This window comes from Typopeltis vanoorti, chromosome 8 (assembly GCF_054136105.1).
Source record: "Typopeltis vanoorti isolate ZY-2024b chromosome 8, IOZ_Tvanoo_1.0, whole genome shotgun sequence".
Lineage (NCBI taxonomy): Eukaryota > Metazoa > Arthropoda > Arachnida > Uropygi > Thelyphonidae > Typopeltis > Typopeltis vanoorti.
The window spans coordinates 131,931,697-131,944,742 of NC_143556.1; the positions used below are offsets into that span (position 1 = coordinate 131,931,697).

Genomic DNA, 13,046 nt, shown 5'->3' on the forward strand with positions numbered 1-13,046 from the left:
ATCACTCCAACTTGGTCACTCTTCTCTGAACCCTCTCCACAGCCTCCTCATCTCCAAGGAATCCAAGGTGACCAGACCTGAGCACAGTAATCCAAATGTGGGAGTATCTATGCTTTATAAAGGGGAATAATAACCTCTTTATCTCTGGATGTCAGTGTGTTCCTCAACAACCAAGTAATCCTATGTGCAATCTTTGACACCTTAGCAATGTTCCCTCTGAACTTCATCTCCCTATCCACCCACTCCCCCTCAAGTCCATCCCTTCATCAATCTCTTAGAGTACTGTTCCATCAATGTGGTACACAGCTGGTAATCTTATAATCCCAAAATGCAAAAATTTACACTTTTCCACATTGAACTGACATCCATTATTTTTTGCCCATTCCACCAGCTTATTTAAATCATCCTGCAAACTTTCAACATCAGCTTGATTTTTTATTGCGCTACCCAACTTTGCATCATCAGCAAACAACTGAATAACTCCCTGTAAGCCATTTCCTATATCATTTATATACAAATTAAACAACAATGGCACAAGCACAGAGCCCTGAGGCCCACCACTGGTCACCTGCCTCATTCTGGACTCGGCTCCTCTATACACCACCTTATGGTATCTCTCCCTGAGCCATTCTCCTATCCATATCACCAATTCAGTATCCATTCCCATCTGCTGCAATTTGCGTAACAGTGTTCCATGGGGTATCCTGTCAAAAGCCTTAGCAAAATCCAGAAGTACCACTGTGTAGCCAGTTCCTTTGTCCAACTCAGATGTCATTCTATTATGAAAAGTTAATATATTGCTAAGGCAGTATCTACCTTTAACAAAACCATGTTGGCCTCTACAGAGTATCATATCCAGATCCATCCATTCTTGAATTTTGTCTTTAACCAACTTTTCCAATACTTTTACCACTACTCCTGAGATGGTGATTGGTCTGTAATTAACTACCGCAGTTTTAGAGCCACCCTTATGCAAAGGAACCACTTTGCCTAACTTCCACTCCCTAGGGACCATACCAGAATTCAAACTTAAATTAAATAACCAAGTAAGAGGGGTTGACAATTCATTTGCACATTCATGCAACACCCGAGCTGATATTCCATCTAAGCCTACAGCAGTATTTGCATTTAAATTTTGCAATACATTAAATACCTCTGATTCTTTAGCTTCAATTCTCACATTAGTTATTGCTACAGGTATAGAGATATCCTCACTTGGGTGTTAGACTTTTGAAAAGTGATCACTCAGTAATTCGACTATTACATCTGATTTTGTCACCTCAATACCATCAGCACCCACTAAAGTTATCCTTCCAAAGTCATTCTTCCTCTTACTTGCTACATAGCAGAAGAACTCTTTGGGATTACCCTTGATCTCTTTGGCTAAGGTCTTCTCATAATCTGATTTAGCTTTCCTTACTATGCTGGTAACCTTCCTAGCTTGAGCCTTGTACTGCTCATGGGTGTACTGATCGCCTTTCTCCTTGTAAATTCTCCATAACATTTTCTTTTTTGCAGATCATGCTTGATACTACTGCTCATCCATCTAACGCCTGCCTTGTTTGACTTCCTGACCATGGGGACACAATCTGATAATGCTTTCCTCAGATTCCCACTAATTTTATCCCATGCACTGCTAGCATCTTTCCCCTGCAATATGTTCTGTCATGGGATGGCTGCAAGCTCACTCCGAAGCTTGTTATAATTGCCTAACCTGTAGTTCCATATATACCCCTTCTTAACAGAAAAATCCACAGATTTTGCAACCTCCCAAGTCAATACCACATGATCGCTTTCACCAACCGGAGGTAACTAGGACACCTTACTTATGCATATAACCTCCGAACGAATAACCAGTTCCAACACTCTCACACCACGTGTCCCTTCAGTTATGTTCTATTTCAAATAATTATCTCATAGAAGATGTATGAACTCCATTTCCTTTTTGCTACGTGATATTTCCTCCTTCCAATTGATATCACCGTAATTAAAATCCCCCATAATTATCACTAAGCCTGCACTCATTGCACTAATTTGCTGATGCATGAATTCAATATCTCCCCCTGTACTCCCTGGCCTACAGCAGCATCCAACTGTATATTTGGTTGCATTGGTCACTATTTCGCACCAGACTGCCTCAAATGATCATTCTTGTTATACTACTTTCTTTGGCTGCAACACATCTGCTGTCATCAACAGTACTCCTCCTCCTGTTCTATCTTCTCTATCCTCCCTGAAAATACTGTACCCATCACATTCAATTCCAGTGACCACATCTTCTGCTGACAGCCAAGTTTCACTAATGCCTACAACGTTTGGTTAGATTGCACTGACTAATTCCAAAAATTCTTCTCTCTTATTTCGAATGCTTCTTGCATTGGTATACAGAAATTGCAGATTCCCACTAGATCTTGTACCGGCTTTAGAACTGATATATAAGTCACTAATTTCAGTAGTCCAATGCCGATTTTTATTCCCTCTCTTCTGCAATTTATTCTGCATATAAGGATCAATAAATATACAATCAGTGCTAATGTTTCTCTCTCTTACATGCAACCTTTTCAATATTAGTTTCCCTGCCCAATTACTTCAACTTGTTCAGAAAACAGTAACTTCTTCAATCGCTTATGATGTTTGTTAAGATGCAGTCCATCTCTAGCATACAACTGTCTTTTTCCTTCAAAAACACTCCAAATATCAACAAATTCCAGACCTTTTTTTTGCACATTCTTGCAATCATCTCATTCATTATCATCGCTCATCTACTTAATTCTTAATTGTCAAAACAAGGCAGCACACACACACACACACACTATCCTCCCATTGACACTTTTCCTCTTCACAATATCTAACAATGTTCTTAAATCTTTTCCTACCCGATTTATACTACCACTCAGGTCATTCGTACCCACCATAACTATCATCTTGTCTGCTTCATGCCCTCTCTTTATTGCTAAAGCCACTCTTTCTATTCCACCAGCCAAGCACTTCTCATGCATACCACTCTCCATACCCTTAATCATAGAATCACCATATATCTTACCACTCTTAATGTCATTCAAGTCCACACAAGCATCACTCATGGACTCATTTTCTACGCTATTCAGCATGACTCTCCCAGCTTCATTACTCAAAGCTCTGTTAATTATCCCCCCCCCCCCACTGTCATGACATCTCATTTCTTCTAGGCCACTTGTGGTTTTATTTTGTTGACTCTCAATCACTCTCATACTATTTATTACTGCATCATTCACCAAAGACTCACCCATATGTAATCCTGTTCTAGTTACTTCAGCTAAAGTAATCTCTATAGTCCTAATTTCTCTGTTTAACACATTAAACTCAGCTTTAACTTCCAGTATCTCCTTACCGAGCACTTCCAATTCCTCATGAAGAAGATGAAGGTAATTTTTCATTTTCATGAACTTGTGCCGAAGTTCTTCCGCTACGGTCCCAATGTCAGCTTCCATTCCTAAACGCTCCAGCTTATCCTGACACTTCTCACATATGTCGACATTTTTGTTCTTCTCATTTAGCCAGCCCGACCACAGATCCTTCACATTCTTCGGTGCATACATGTAGCAGTTTCCGCAACACTTCCATTGCGAAAAATCTAATGCTGAGCCAGCCTTTCGTGTAGAAGTCCTGCGTGCCGCTGACGTACGTTTCTTGTTGGACGCCATCTTTACACGTTGAAATAGTGAAACAAACGGCAGTGAAAACACAATATATACAACACAGTTCCAAACAATAACACCACTGAAGGACACTTGTATCTAACCGATGCACAACTGCAGCACAATTTGAGACATAAAGCCACACTATATTTAAATTTAAAAACACATTTTCTAGACTACCTAAACACGACCACCACATTCACCAAGGACACTAGCGCCACTCCAAAATACAACAAAGAAAATACATTATTAAAAAATAATAAGTTTAGTTTAATCCTTTATCCAAGTGTGAGCAAACAAAGTTTGTGCCTGAAAGTATCTTCAGGACTGGGGTAAGGTAGTGCAAGGGTAAAGTAGTGAGAGGTAGTTCCTCTCATTGCTTCTGCCTTGGTGTCACCACTACTGGGCCTGGCTCCCACTAACGAGACCTCAATAAAGGCCGAAACCGGTATGGGTAGTGGCCCTTGCCTTAATGTATAGCATTACACATATCCGCAAGGAGATGTGCTTTGCATTATGGGAGATACTGAGATAGAAGTGATGCGATCTTTCTCCACCTTTGCAACGAGTTGCCTGGTGTTTTGCACTACCTTACCCCAGTCCTGAAGATACTTTCAGGTACAAATTTTGTTTGCTCACACTTGGATAAAGGATTAAACTAAACTTATTATAGTCTAACCAAGTGAAAAATAAACTTTCAACATTATTAAAAATATTATGCTTAAAAAGATTAATTAAATATTTCCAATTTAAGAACAAAGTCAAAATTTGAACAAATTTCAGTTTATAAAACTTACTTTCAGAATGTCCTGAATTAAACGGATAACAGTTGGTGTGACAGTCACATTAAAATGATCTCTGGAATCAAAAATTACATAGGTTGCCCACTGTGATGTTGGAAGATCTTCCAAAACAGAATCCACAGTATCTTCTAAATTGGAAAGAAGCATTTATAATGAAAAAGTAAGAAACATATACAGAAAGACGCAAGACAGAGAGCTAATATATTTTGATTTTGGGAATATTATAAACAGTTATATTATAAATATATAACTTCAAAAATAAAAACAATTATTTAAAAAATTGCTTTGGGAAGCATATTTTTTTAGCACCTGTATAATATCATATAGATTGTATGAACAGAAATTATTAATCAGGCCAAGAAAAACTCTAGAGAGTTTTTCAGATATGTGGCAAGTAGAAAGAAGAAAGATAATTGTTAGGTGATGTTAATGGATGAATATGTTAGAATGGTAACTGTTGCAGAAAATCGTTGAGGTATTCAGTGAACAATTTTTAACGGTGTTTCATTCTCATCAGAGTGAAATCATGAAAAACTCAGGTGTGGAATACACAGGAGAGGATGGTTTAATTGTGAGTCAGCAGGAAGTATATTAGAAAATATATAAACTTCATTTCACTAAGGTGATAGGATTTGACAATATATCACCATGCGTTTTACGAGAATGTTCCAGGGAGTTTGCAGTACCATGACAAGCCTGTTTATTAAGAGTCATACGACAGCACAGGTTACAAGAGAGAGAAAAGAAGGTAAATTTGTTCTGCTGGTTAAAGGCAGTAATAAGGTATAGCTATAATTTGCATCCACTATAACTGTGGATACAAATTATAGCTAATCTGTATATGTGGATTTGTGGTTAAGGTATTTGAAAGGTTATTGACAACTAGGTTATATAAATAGGTTGGTAACAGCAGCAATCTCTGTGATTATCAGCAATGGTTTGTTTAAAAAAAATGATGTTTTACCAACTTGCTTATGTACTATAACAAATGCATTGGATAAGGGAGTGCATATACAGTGGAATACACTGATTTCTCATGGAAGTAAAGTCTTACTTATGATCGTTGAGAAAAGACCGGAACCATTCATGAAGAGAGAAATACCAGATGAATAGGCAGGATTTCGAAAAAGCAGAGGAACAAGAGATTAAATTGCCAACTAGGTTATATAAAGAGATAATAGAAAGAGCACAGGAATATCAAAATAATGTTTACCTTTATTTCCTTGACTATACAAAGGCTTTTGACTCTGTAGATCATGTGAAACTGTGGAATGTGTTAAGAACAATGGGAGTGAGTACCACAGCATTTCATTATCATTTTGAGAAATCTTTATTATGAACAAGAAGCTACTGTCTGAACAGATCTTGGAGAAACTGAGGATTTTGAAGTTGACGGGGGGGAGAAGCAGTTAACAATTTTGTGCTCCTAGGATCCCGAATGGATAAAGATGGTTATTGTACTGAAGAAGTTAGAAGAAGATTATTACTTGGAAAGAAAGCAATGACAAAGGGGTGCGACAAGGATGTATTTTATCTCCATACCTGTTTAACTAGTACAGCAAGTACATTTTAAGAATGACAGGGCTGGAGGAGTCTTCAGTTGGAATTAAAATTGGTGGAAGAAATATTAATAATTTGAGGTATGCAGATGATACCACCTTGCTAGCAGAATGCAAAGAAGATTTGGAGGAACTTATTATGAAAGTTAAAGAAGAAAGTGCTAAATATGGTCTTAAACTTAACCTCAAAAAGACAAAAGTTATGGCAAAGTGTGAACTTAATGATTTTGAAGTAGACAGGGGAAGAAAATGGAAGCAATTAACAATTTTGTGCTCCTAGGATCCCGAATGGATAAAGATGTTTATTGTACTGAAGAAGTTAAGAAGATTATTACTTGGAAAGAAAGCAATGACAAATTTAAGCAAGATCTTTAAAGATATTAGCCTCGCAACAAAAATCAGAATCGTGAAAGCAATGGTATTTCCTGTGGTACTGTATGGATGTGAAAGTTGGCCGACCCTGAGAAAAAGTGAAAGAAGGAAGATAGATGCATTTGAATTATGAGTTTGGAAATGCTTACTAAGAATACCATGGGATGCAAAGCAAACCAATAAATCAGTGACAGACAGAATAAAGCTAGATTGCTCCCTCGAAGCTATGATCATCAAGCAAAAATACTTCGGACATATTATGCTAGCAAATGACAGTCTGGAGAAGATAATGATGCTTGCGAAAGTTGATGGAAGCAGGAGAAGAGGCAGACCAAGAATTAGATGAGTGGATGGAGTTAAAGAAGCAACTGGTATGCACTTGGAAATTCTGAAAGATATGGCCAGAGACAGATCTGAATGGAGAATGTATGTTCATAGAATCACCAGGAGTTGAAAACGACTCGATGAAACATAACAACAACTTAGATTTTGCAAAAGCTTTGGATGGACTAGTACACAATAAGCTGAAATGAATGCACTTGGATAACTGACAAGTGAGATGGATTGTAGAATGGATGTCAGATAGGTATCAGGGTGCAGCATCCCTAAAGAGGAAAGTTACTGGCGGTGTGTTGCTGGGGTCTGTACTGAGATCATGATAGTTCAATTTGTATATTAATGATATTGGAGTGGTTTTAACTGTCGATATACAATTGTTTGTAGATGATGCAAAACTGGGGACAGCTATGCCAAGTCAAGCAGATATTATAACTTACATGAGGATTTGAATAGACTATGAGTGGGAAATGGTATGGAACTATTAGTTCAACGTTACAAAGTATAAGGTTTTGAAATTTGGTAAGCAAGGATGGGATGCAAAGTATATACTTGATGCAGAAACTTGGAAAGAGATAGAAGAAATGAGATGGTGGTGGAAATTCAGGAGACACATTGTACAAGTTGTGAAGGTGTCACATCGGATAATGGCAATGATGCGGGGGGGCCTTGACATGCAGAAATAGAGGGGTTATGATGTCATTGTATAAGGCCTTGATCAGACCTCATATGGATTATTGCACACAGATTTGGTCACCAGGTTTTCATGGTGACGAGAATATGTTGGAAAGGGTCCAGAGAAGATTCACAAAGGTTGTCAGTGGTCTTTGGAATGTGGGGTATGAGGACAGATTGAGAGAATGTAAGTTGCGGAGTCTTGTGAATAGGAGGAAGAGGGAAGATATGATTAAGATCTATAAGCTAGTCAGAGATTCTTATCAGGTTGACATGGAAGACATTTTTCATAGAATGGGAGGGGGGGAGGATAAACAAGAGGTCATCACTAAAAATTGTATATGGAGGGTGTGAAGAGAGGAGTAAGGAGCAGGTTCTTTCCATGGAGAGTGAAATGCATTGTCTGAGAGGGTTGTGAATGTAGATATCTTGAATCAGTTTAAAGCATGATTGGATGAGCATTGTGTGCAATAGTGTGCACCTCCCATGTTGTGAAACATCACATCAGATAATGGCAATGATGTGGAGGACCCTGTCATGCAGAAATAGAAAAGTTATGATGCCATTGTATAAGGACTTGATCAGGCCTCATATGGATTATTGTGCACAGATTTGGTCGTCGGGTTTTCAGAGTGATGAGGATATGTTGGAAAGGATCCAGAGAAGATTCACAAAGGTGGTCAGTGGTCTTTGGAATGTGGAGTATGAGGATAGATTGAGAGAATGTCAGTTGCAAAGCCTTGTGAAAAGGAGGAAGGGGTGGGATATGATTGAGACATATAGGCTAGTCAGGGGTTGTTATCAGTTTGACATGGAAGAGATATTTCATCGAATCGGACAGGGTTAGAATTAGAGGCCATCACTGGAAAATGTATAAGGGGGTTGTGAACAGTAGGTTCTTTAAATGGAAAGTAGTTGATGAGTGGAATGCATTGCCTGAGTGTGTTGTGGCATAGACACATTGGATCAATTTGAAGCATGGTTGGATGAGCATTGTATGCAATACTGGGTACCTCCCAAAATGAATGACTCCATGGAGGTTGAATGTTAATAATAATAATAATTTCTGTTAGTACTGTATTAAAATATCTATATCATAATGCAAGTTATTTAAGTTAAGGGATATTATCCCATATTGTTTCTTAGCCGAATAAGAAACTCAAAGAGTTTCATGCCGAATATAGAAACTATATAAAGTTCAGCGATTCCAAGAGCAAGCAAACACCTGGATACTGCAGCAACTGAACCTTGAAGGTAGTGCAAGCTGAGGCAACTCATATAAAGGGTGGAGCAAGCTCCGATCACTATTCTTGATATTTACCCATAATGTGAACTTAACTCCTAGGAGCTGTATTATTGTTCAACATTATGAGAGAAGGTCACTACCCAGACCAGTTTCGACCTTTTTTGAGGTCTCATCAGTGAGTAGGCCTAGTTAATACCAAGTTTGTAGCGAACAGAACTTACATCCCTTCTATGAGAATTGCCAAGAGGTGTCCTATTAAATTACTAATTTAATTAACGAATGAAACTCTTTGAGTTTCATTCATTCATCAGAACATGAAACTCTTTGAGTTTCTTATTCGGCTAAGAAACAATATGGGATAATATCCCTTAAATTAAATATGTTCATGTCGCCGAATTGAAGCCTTTGGCTCTTCATTATAATTAATAATATAAGTTGTTTATTATTAGTTCTAAGTGTTCAATTTTATCTCTTAAACTTCTTTGCTTAAATACAATACTTTTAGCATAATGTAAAAATCTACCTAATTTGGTTAGATAATTGCAAATTATACAATTATCCAAAGTATAGGATGGCCCATAAGTCAGGAAGTGATTTAAGCTAAGTTGATTTTCATAAGTAATTAAAAAAAATCTCCAGATTCTGTATTTCATTATAAAAACACTAGAATATAAATAATAATAAATAAAAGTTATTAAATGTTTAAACCTCTTCATGACTTATTAGACACCCTGTAGTTATACCAGAATTTATATTCCCAATATCCAACATAATCAGAGATTATTTTGTTATTTTTTAAAATTTATGGAAGCCTTCTTCTTCACACTTTTTAAAAAAAGTGTTTAAAAAAAAACTTCTTAAACAACACAAAGTCTATCATATGATTCCTTAAACTCATTTACTGTTCATACTCTTACCACCTATCAGGAATTGCATTCCACAGTCAAAACCACGCACCCGCCATACAAAAAAACATCACCTCACCTCTCTATCTCATCACCTCTATTCATAACTTTCAGGGAATATATGCTGATTCCTCTTGTTCTACAATATGAACTCTCCATTGTGAACCTGTAATTAACTCTCAACAATTAAAACATCTCTATAATTTCAGCTGTCCTTTCTACCAAACTCTCAATCCACATGCCATTAGTCTATTCTAATAGCTAACATTTGAAACTTCTGATATAATTTTATCAGCCTTTGTACTTTCTCTCTCCAAGGTTAATTTTATTCCCTTCAAACCAAGGTGATCATATCATATCTTCTATCCCTGATGAGACCATATCTGGATCAGGGATAGAAGGGTGGTGATTCCATTGTCTATAGACCATATCTGGATTATTAGCATTCTTCTTATATTATTATTATTATTAAATAAGACCTCATGGAGTCAAAGACTCATCTAGGAGGCCCTTTTAACTCACACACATCTCATCATACCGGGTCATAAACACATTCAAACTCCTTGCAGACACCACACTCTCAGGCAAGGCATTCCAATCATTCACAACTCTGCACGAAAAAAACCTGCCTCTGACTCCCCTACTCACACCCTCTTTATACAGTTTCCAGGGATGACCACTGGTTCTCCCCTGATCTCCCACTATTCTCTGTAGAACTTCTCCACCATTGATCCTATAACAACCCCTTACCAACTTGTAGGTCTCTATCATATCTCTCCTCTTCCTTCTATCCACTAGACTCTGCAAATTACATCTTTTCAATCTTTCCTCATACTCGACATTCCAGAGGTCAGAAACTACCTTAGTCAGTCGCCTTTGGACCCTTTCCAACCTCTCTTCATCATTCTGAAAACCAGGTGACCAAATCTGGGCACAATAGTCCATGTGTGGCCTAATCAAAGCATTATACAATGGAACAAGAATCTCCCTACTTCTACAAGTCAGTGTCCTCCTCATCATTCCCAGAAGTCTTTGTGTTGTCTTCACTATTTTGGCGATGTGTCCCCTAAATTTTAGATCCTTATCCACTATCACTCCCAGATCTCTTATTTCCTCTACTTCCAACAATATATTCTCACCAAGCATGAATTCTGCATCCCATCATTGTTTTCCAAATTTTAAAACCTTAAATTTTGCAACATTGAACTCACATCCCCATTTGCTTGCCCAATCACTCAATTTATTCAAGTCTTCTTACAAGACCACAACATCTTCACTACTCTTTATGGTTCGTCCCAACTTTGCATCATCTGCAAACAACTGAATATCTCCATTCAAATCTTCACCAATATCATTAGTATACAAGTTAAACAGAAATGGCCATAAAACAGACCCCTGAGGCACATCACTAGTAACTTTCCTTTTCTTGGACATTGCTCCCCCAAACACAACTTGTTGATGGCTATCAGAAAGTCAGTTTCCAATCCAATGCACCAGTCTAATATTCAACTCCATCCACTCCAGTTTGACTATCAACTTATCATGTGGTAATCCATCAAAAGCCTTTGCAAAATCTAAGTATATTACTGTGTATCCTTCTCCTCTGTCCATGGAAGCAGTCACCTTATTGTAATAAGTAAGTAGATTACTAAAACATGACCTCCCTTTAGCAAATAAATGCTGTTCATCAAAGATAATACCATTGTTGTCAACCCAATCCTGGATCCTAGTTCTCACAAGCTTCTCCAACAACTTAACCACAACACCTGACACACAGATAGGCCTATAGTTTGATGCTTGAGTTCGATCACCTCCTTTATGAAGTGGCACAATCTTGCCCTCCTTTCACTCTTTAGGGACTTGACCGAGTGCAAGACTCGTATTAAAAAAATATGTCAAGGCAGGTGTCAACTCTCTGGCACATTCCTTCAGAATACGCGGTGATATATTATCAAGTCCCACAGCCTTATTTACATCTAGTTTACTCAACTCCCCAAACACCTCTTGCTCGCTTACAGTCAGTCTCTCCTCCCCATCATCAACTGCTCTTAATCTCTCCATGAAATCACAATCACAAGATTGAAAGATCTTTATGAACTGCTCATTAAGTATCTCCACCACACATTCTGCAACAGCTGTCTTTATACCATTTACTCCAATCAATGTCATCCTTCCATAATCATTCTTTCTTTTGCTGGCTACATATCGAAAGAACTCCCTAGAATTCTTTTTAGCTTCATTAGCTAACTGCTGTTCATACCTCTCTTTAGCTACTCTCACCAACCAAGTCACCCTCCTTGCCTGGTCTTTGTAGACCTCATGGAATTGGTTATTTCCACTTCTTTTATGCTGCCTCCATAATGTCCTTTTTCTCTGTATTGCATGCTTAATCTCTTTATTCATCCATCTCACACCTACCTTATTTAACCTTCTCACCCGTGGTATACATTTAGACATTGCATCCACTAAATATTTTTTGAAAATCCCCCAAGCTGCATTGATCTCTTTTCCAGCTAACTCCTCATTCCATGCTACACCTGCAAGCTGTCTCCTGAGCTCTTCATAATCACCCCCCTTGTAGTTCCACATATACCCTTTTTTCACAGGGGTCTTTGCACTGCTGGCAACCACCCAAGTAATCACCTCATGGTCACTTTCACCAATTGGTGGATGATTTGATACCTCATTGATAATTACATCCTCCGATGAGATGACCAAATCCAAGACCCTTAATCCTCTTGTGCCCTCTGTTACATACTGTCTGAGGTAGTTATCCCTCAAAAACTCAAGAAACTCATTTTCTTTACTTCCAGTTGCTATCTCTTTCCAGTCTATATTGCCATAATTAAAATCACCCATAATGATCACCCTTTTCTTATTTGCTTGGCTTATTTGACTATACATTTCACTATCACCACCATCCACATTACCAGGTCTATAACAACATCCCACCAAGTATTTGATTCTATTCACCTCTATCTCGCACCATACTGCCTCAAAACCACTGGCCCTATTTCCCTCTTGCATCTCTACCTTGTATGGACATAACTCTTTCTCTATCATCAATAGCACTCCCCCTCCCTTTTTACCCCTTCTATCCTCACGAAACACATCATACCTTTCCATCTCTATTCCTTTCAGGATGTCCTCCTCATCTAACCATGTCTCACTTATTCCGACAATCTCTGGGTGCACAGACGCAATTAGTGCAACCATTTCATCCGCCTTGTTTCTTATACTTCTAGCATTGGTATACAAACACAACAACTCATTTCTGGATCTACAGCTAGTTCCACTGATACCACTCACTCGATGTGATCTCTCCATGCTGGACTGGGGCCATTTCCCTTTCTGTTTCTTCATTTTAGAACCCTTTGCAATTCCATCTGTTTCCTTTTGATCCCTGATCATCCCATTACTTTCCTGCCTACACATGCTCTCACCTCCTCTTGGAGCATCCACCTTTCTCATGC

At 38.2% G+C, this 13,046-nt stretch overlaps 1 protein-coding gene across 10 annotated transcripts in view; it reads right to left on the bottom strand.

The window, feature by feature from the left end:
- The window catches only part of LOC150104358 (intermembrane lipid transfer protein VPS13A-like), a 2,072,875-nt gene that overhangs the window by 752,954 nt on the left and 1,306,875 nt on the right, over positions 1–13,046 (bottom strand). For all 10 annotated transcript variants that reach the window (XM_090396324.1, XM_090396319.1, XM_090396320.1 and 7 more), the window contains one exon: positions 4,475–4,608. In XM_090396324.1, the coding sequence (XP_090252450.1) occupies positions 4,475–4,608 (134 nt within the window). The remainder of the gene's footprint in view (positions 1–4,474; positions 4,609–13,046) is intronic.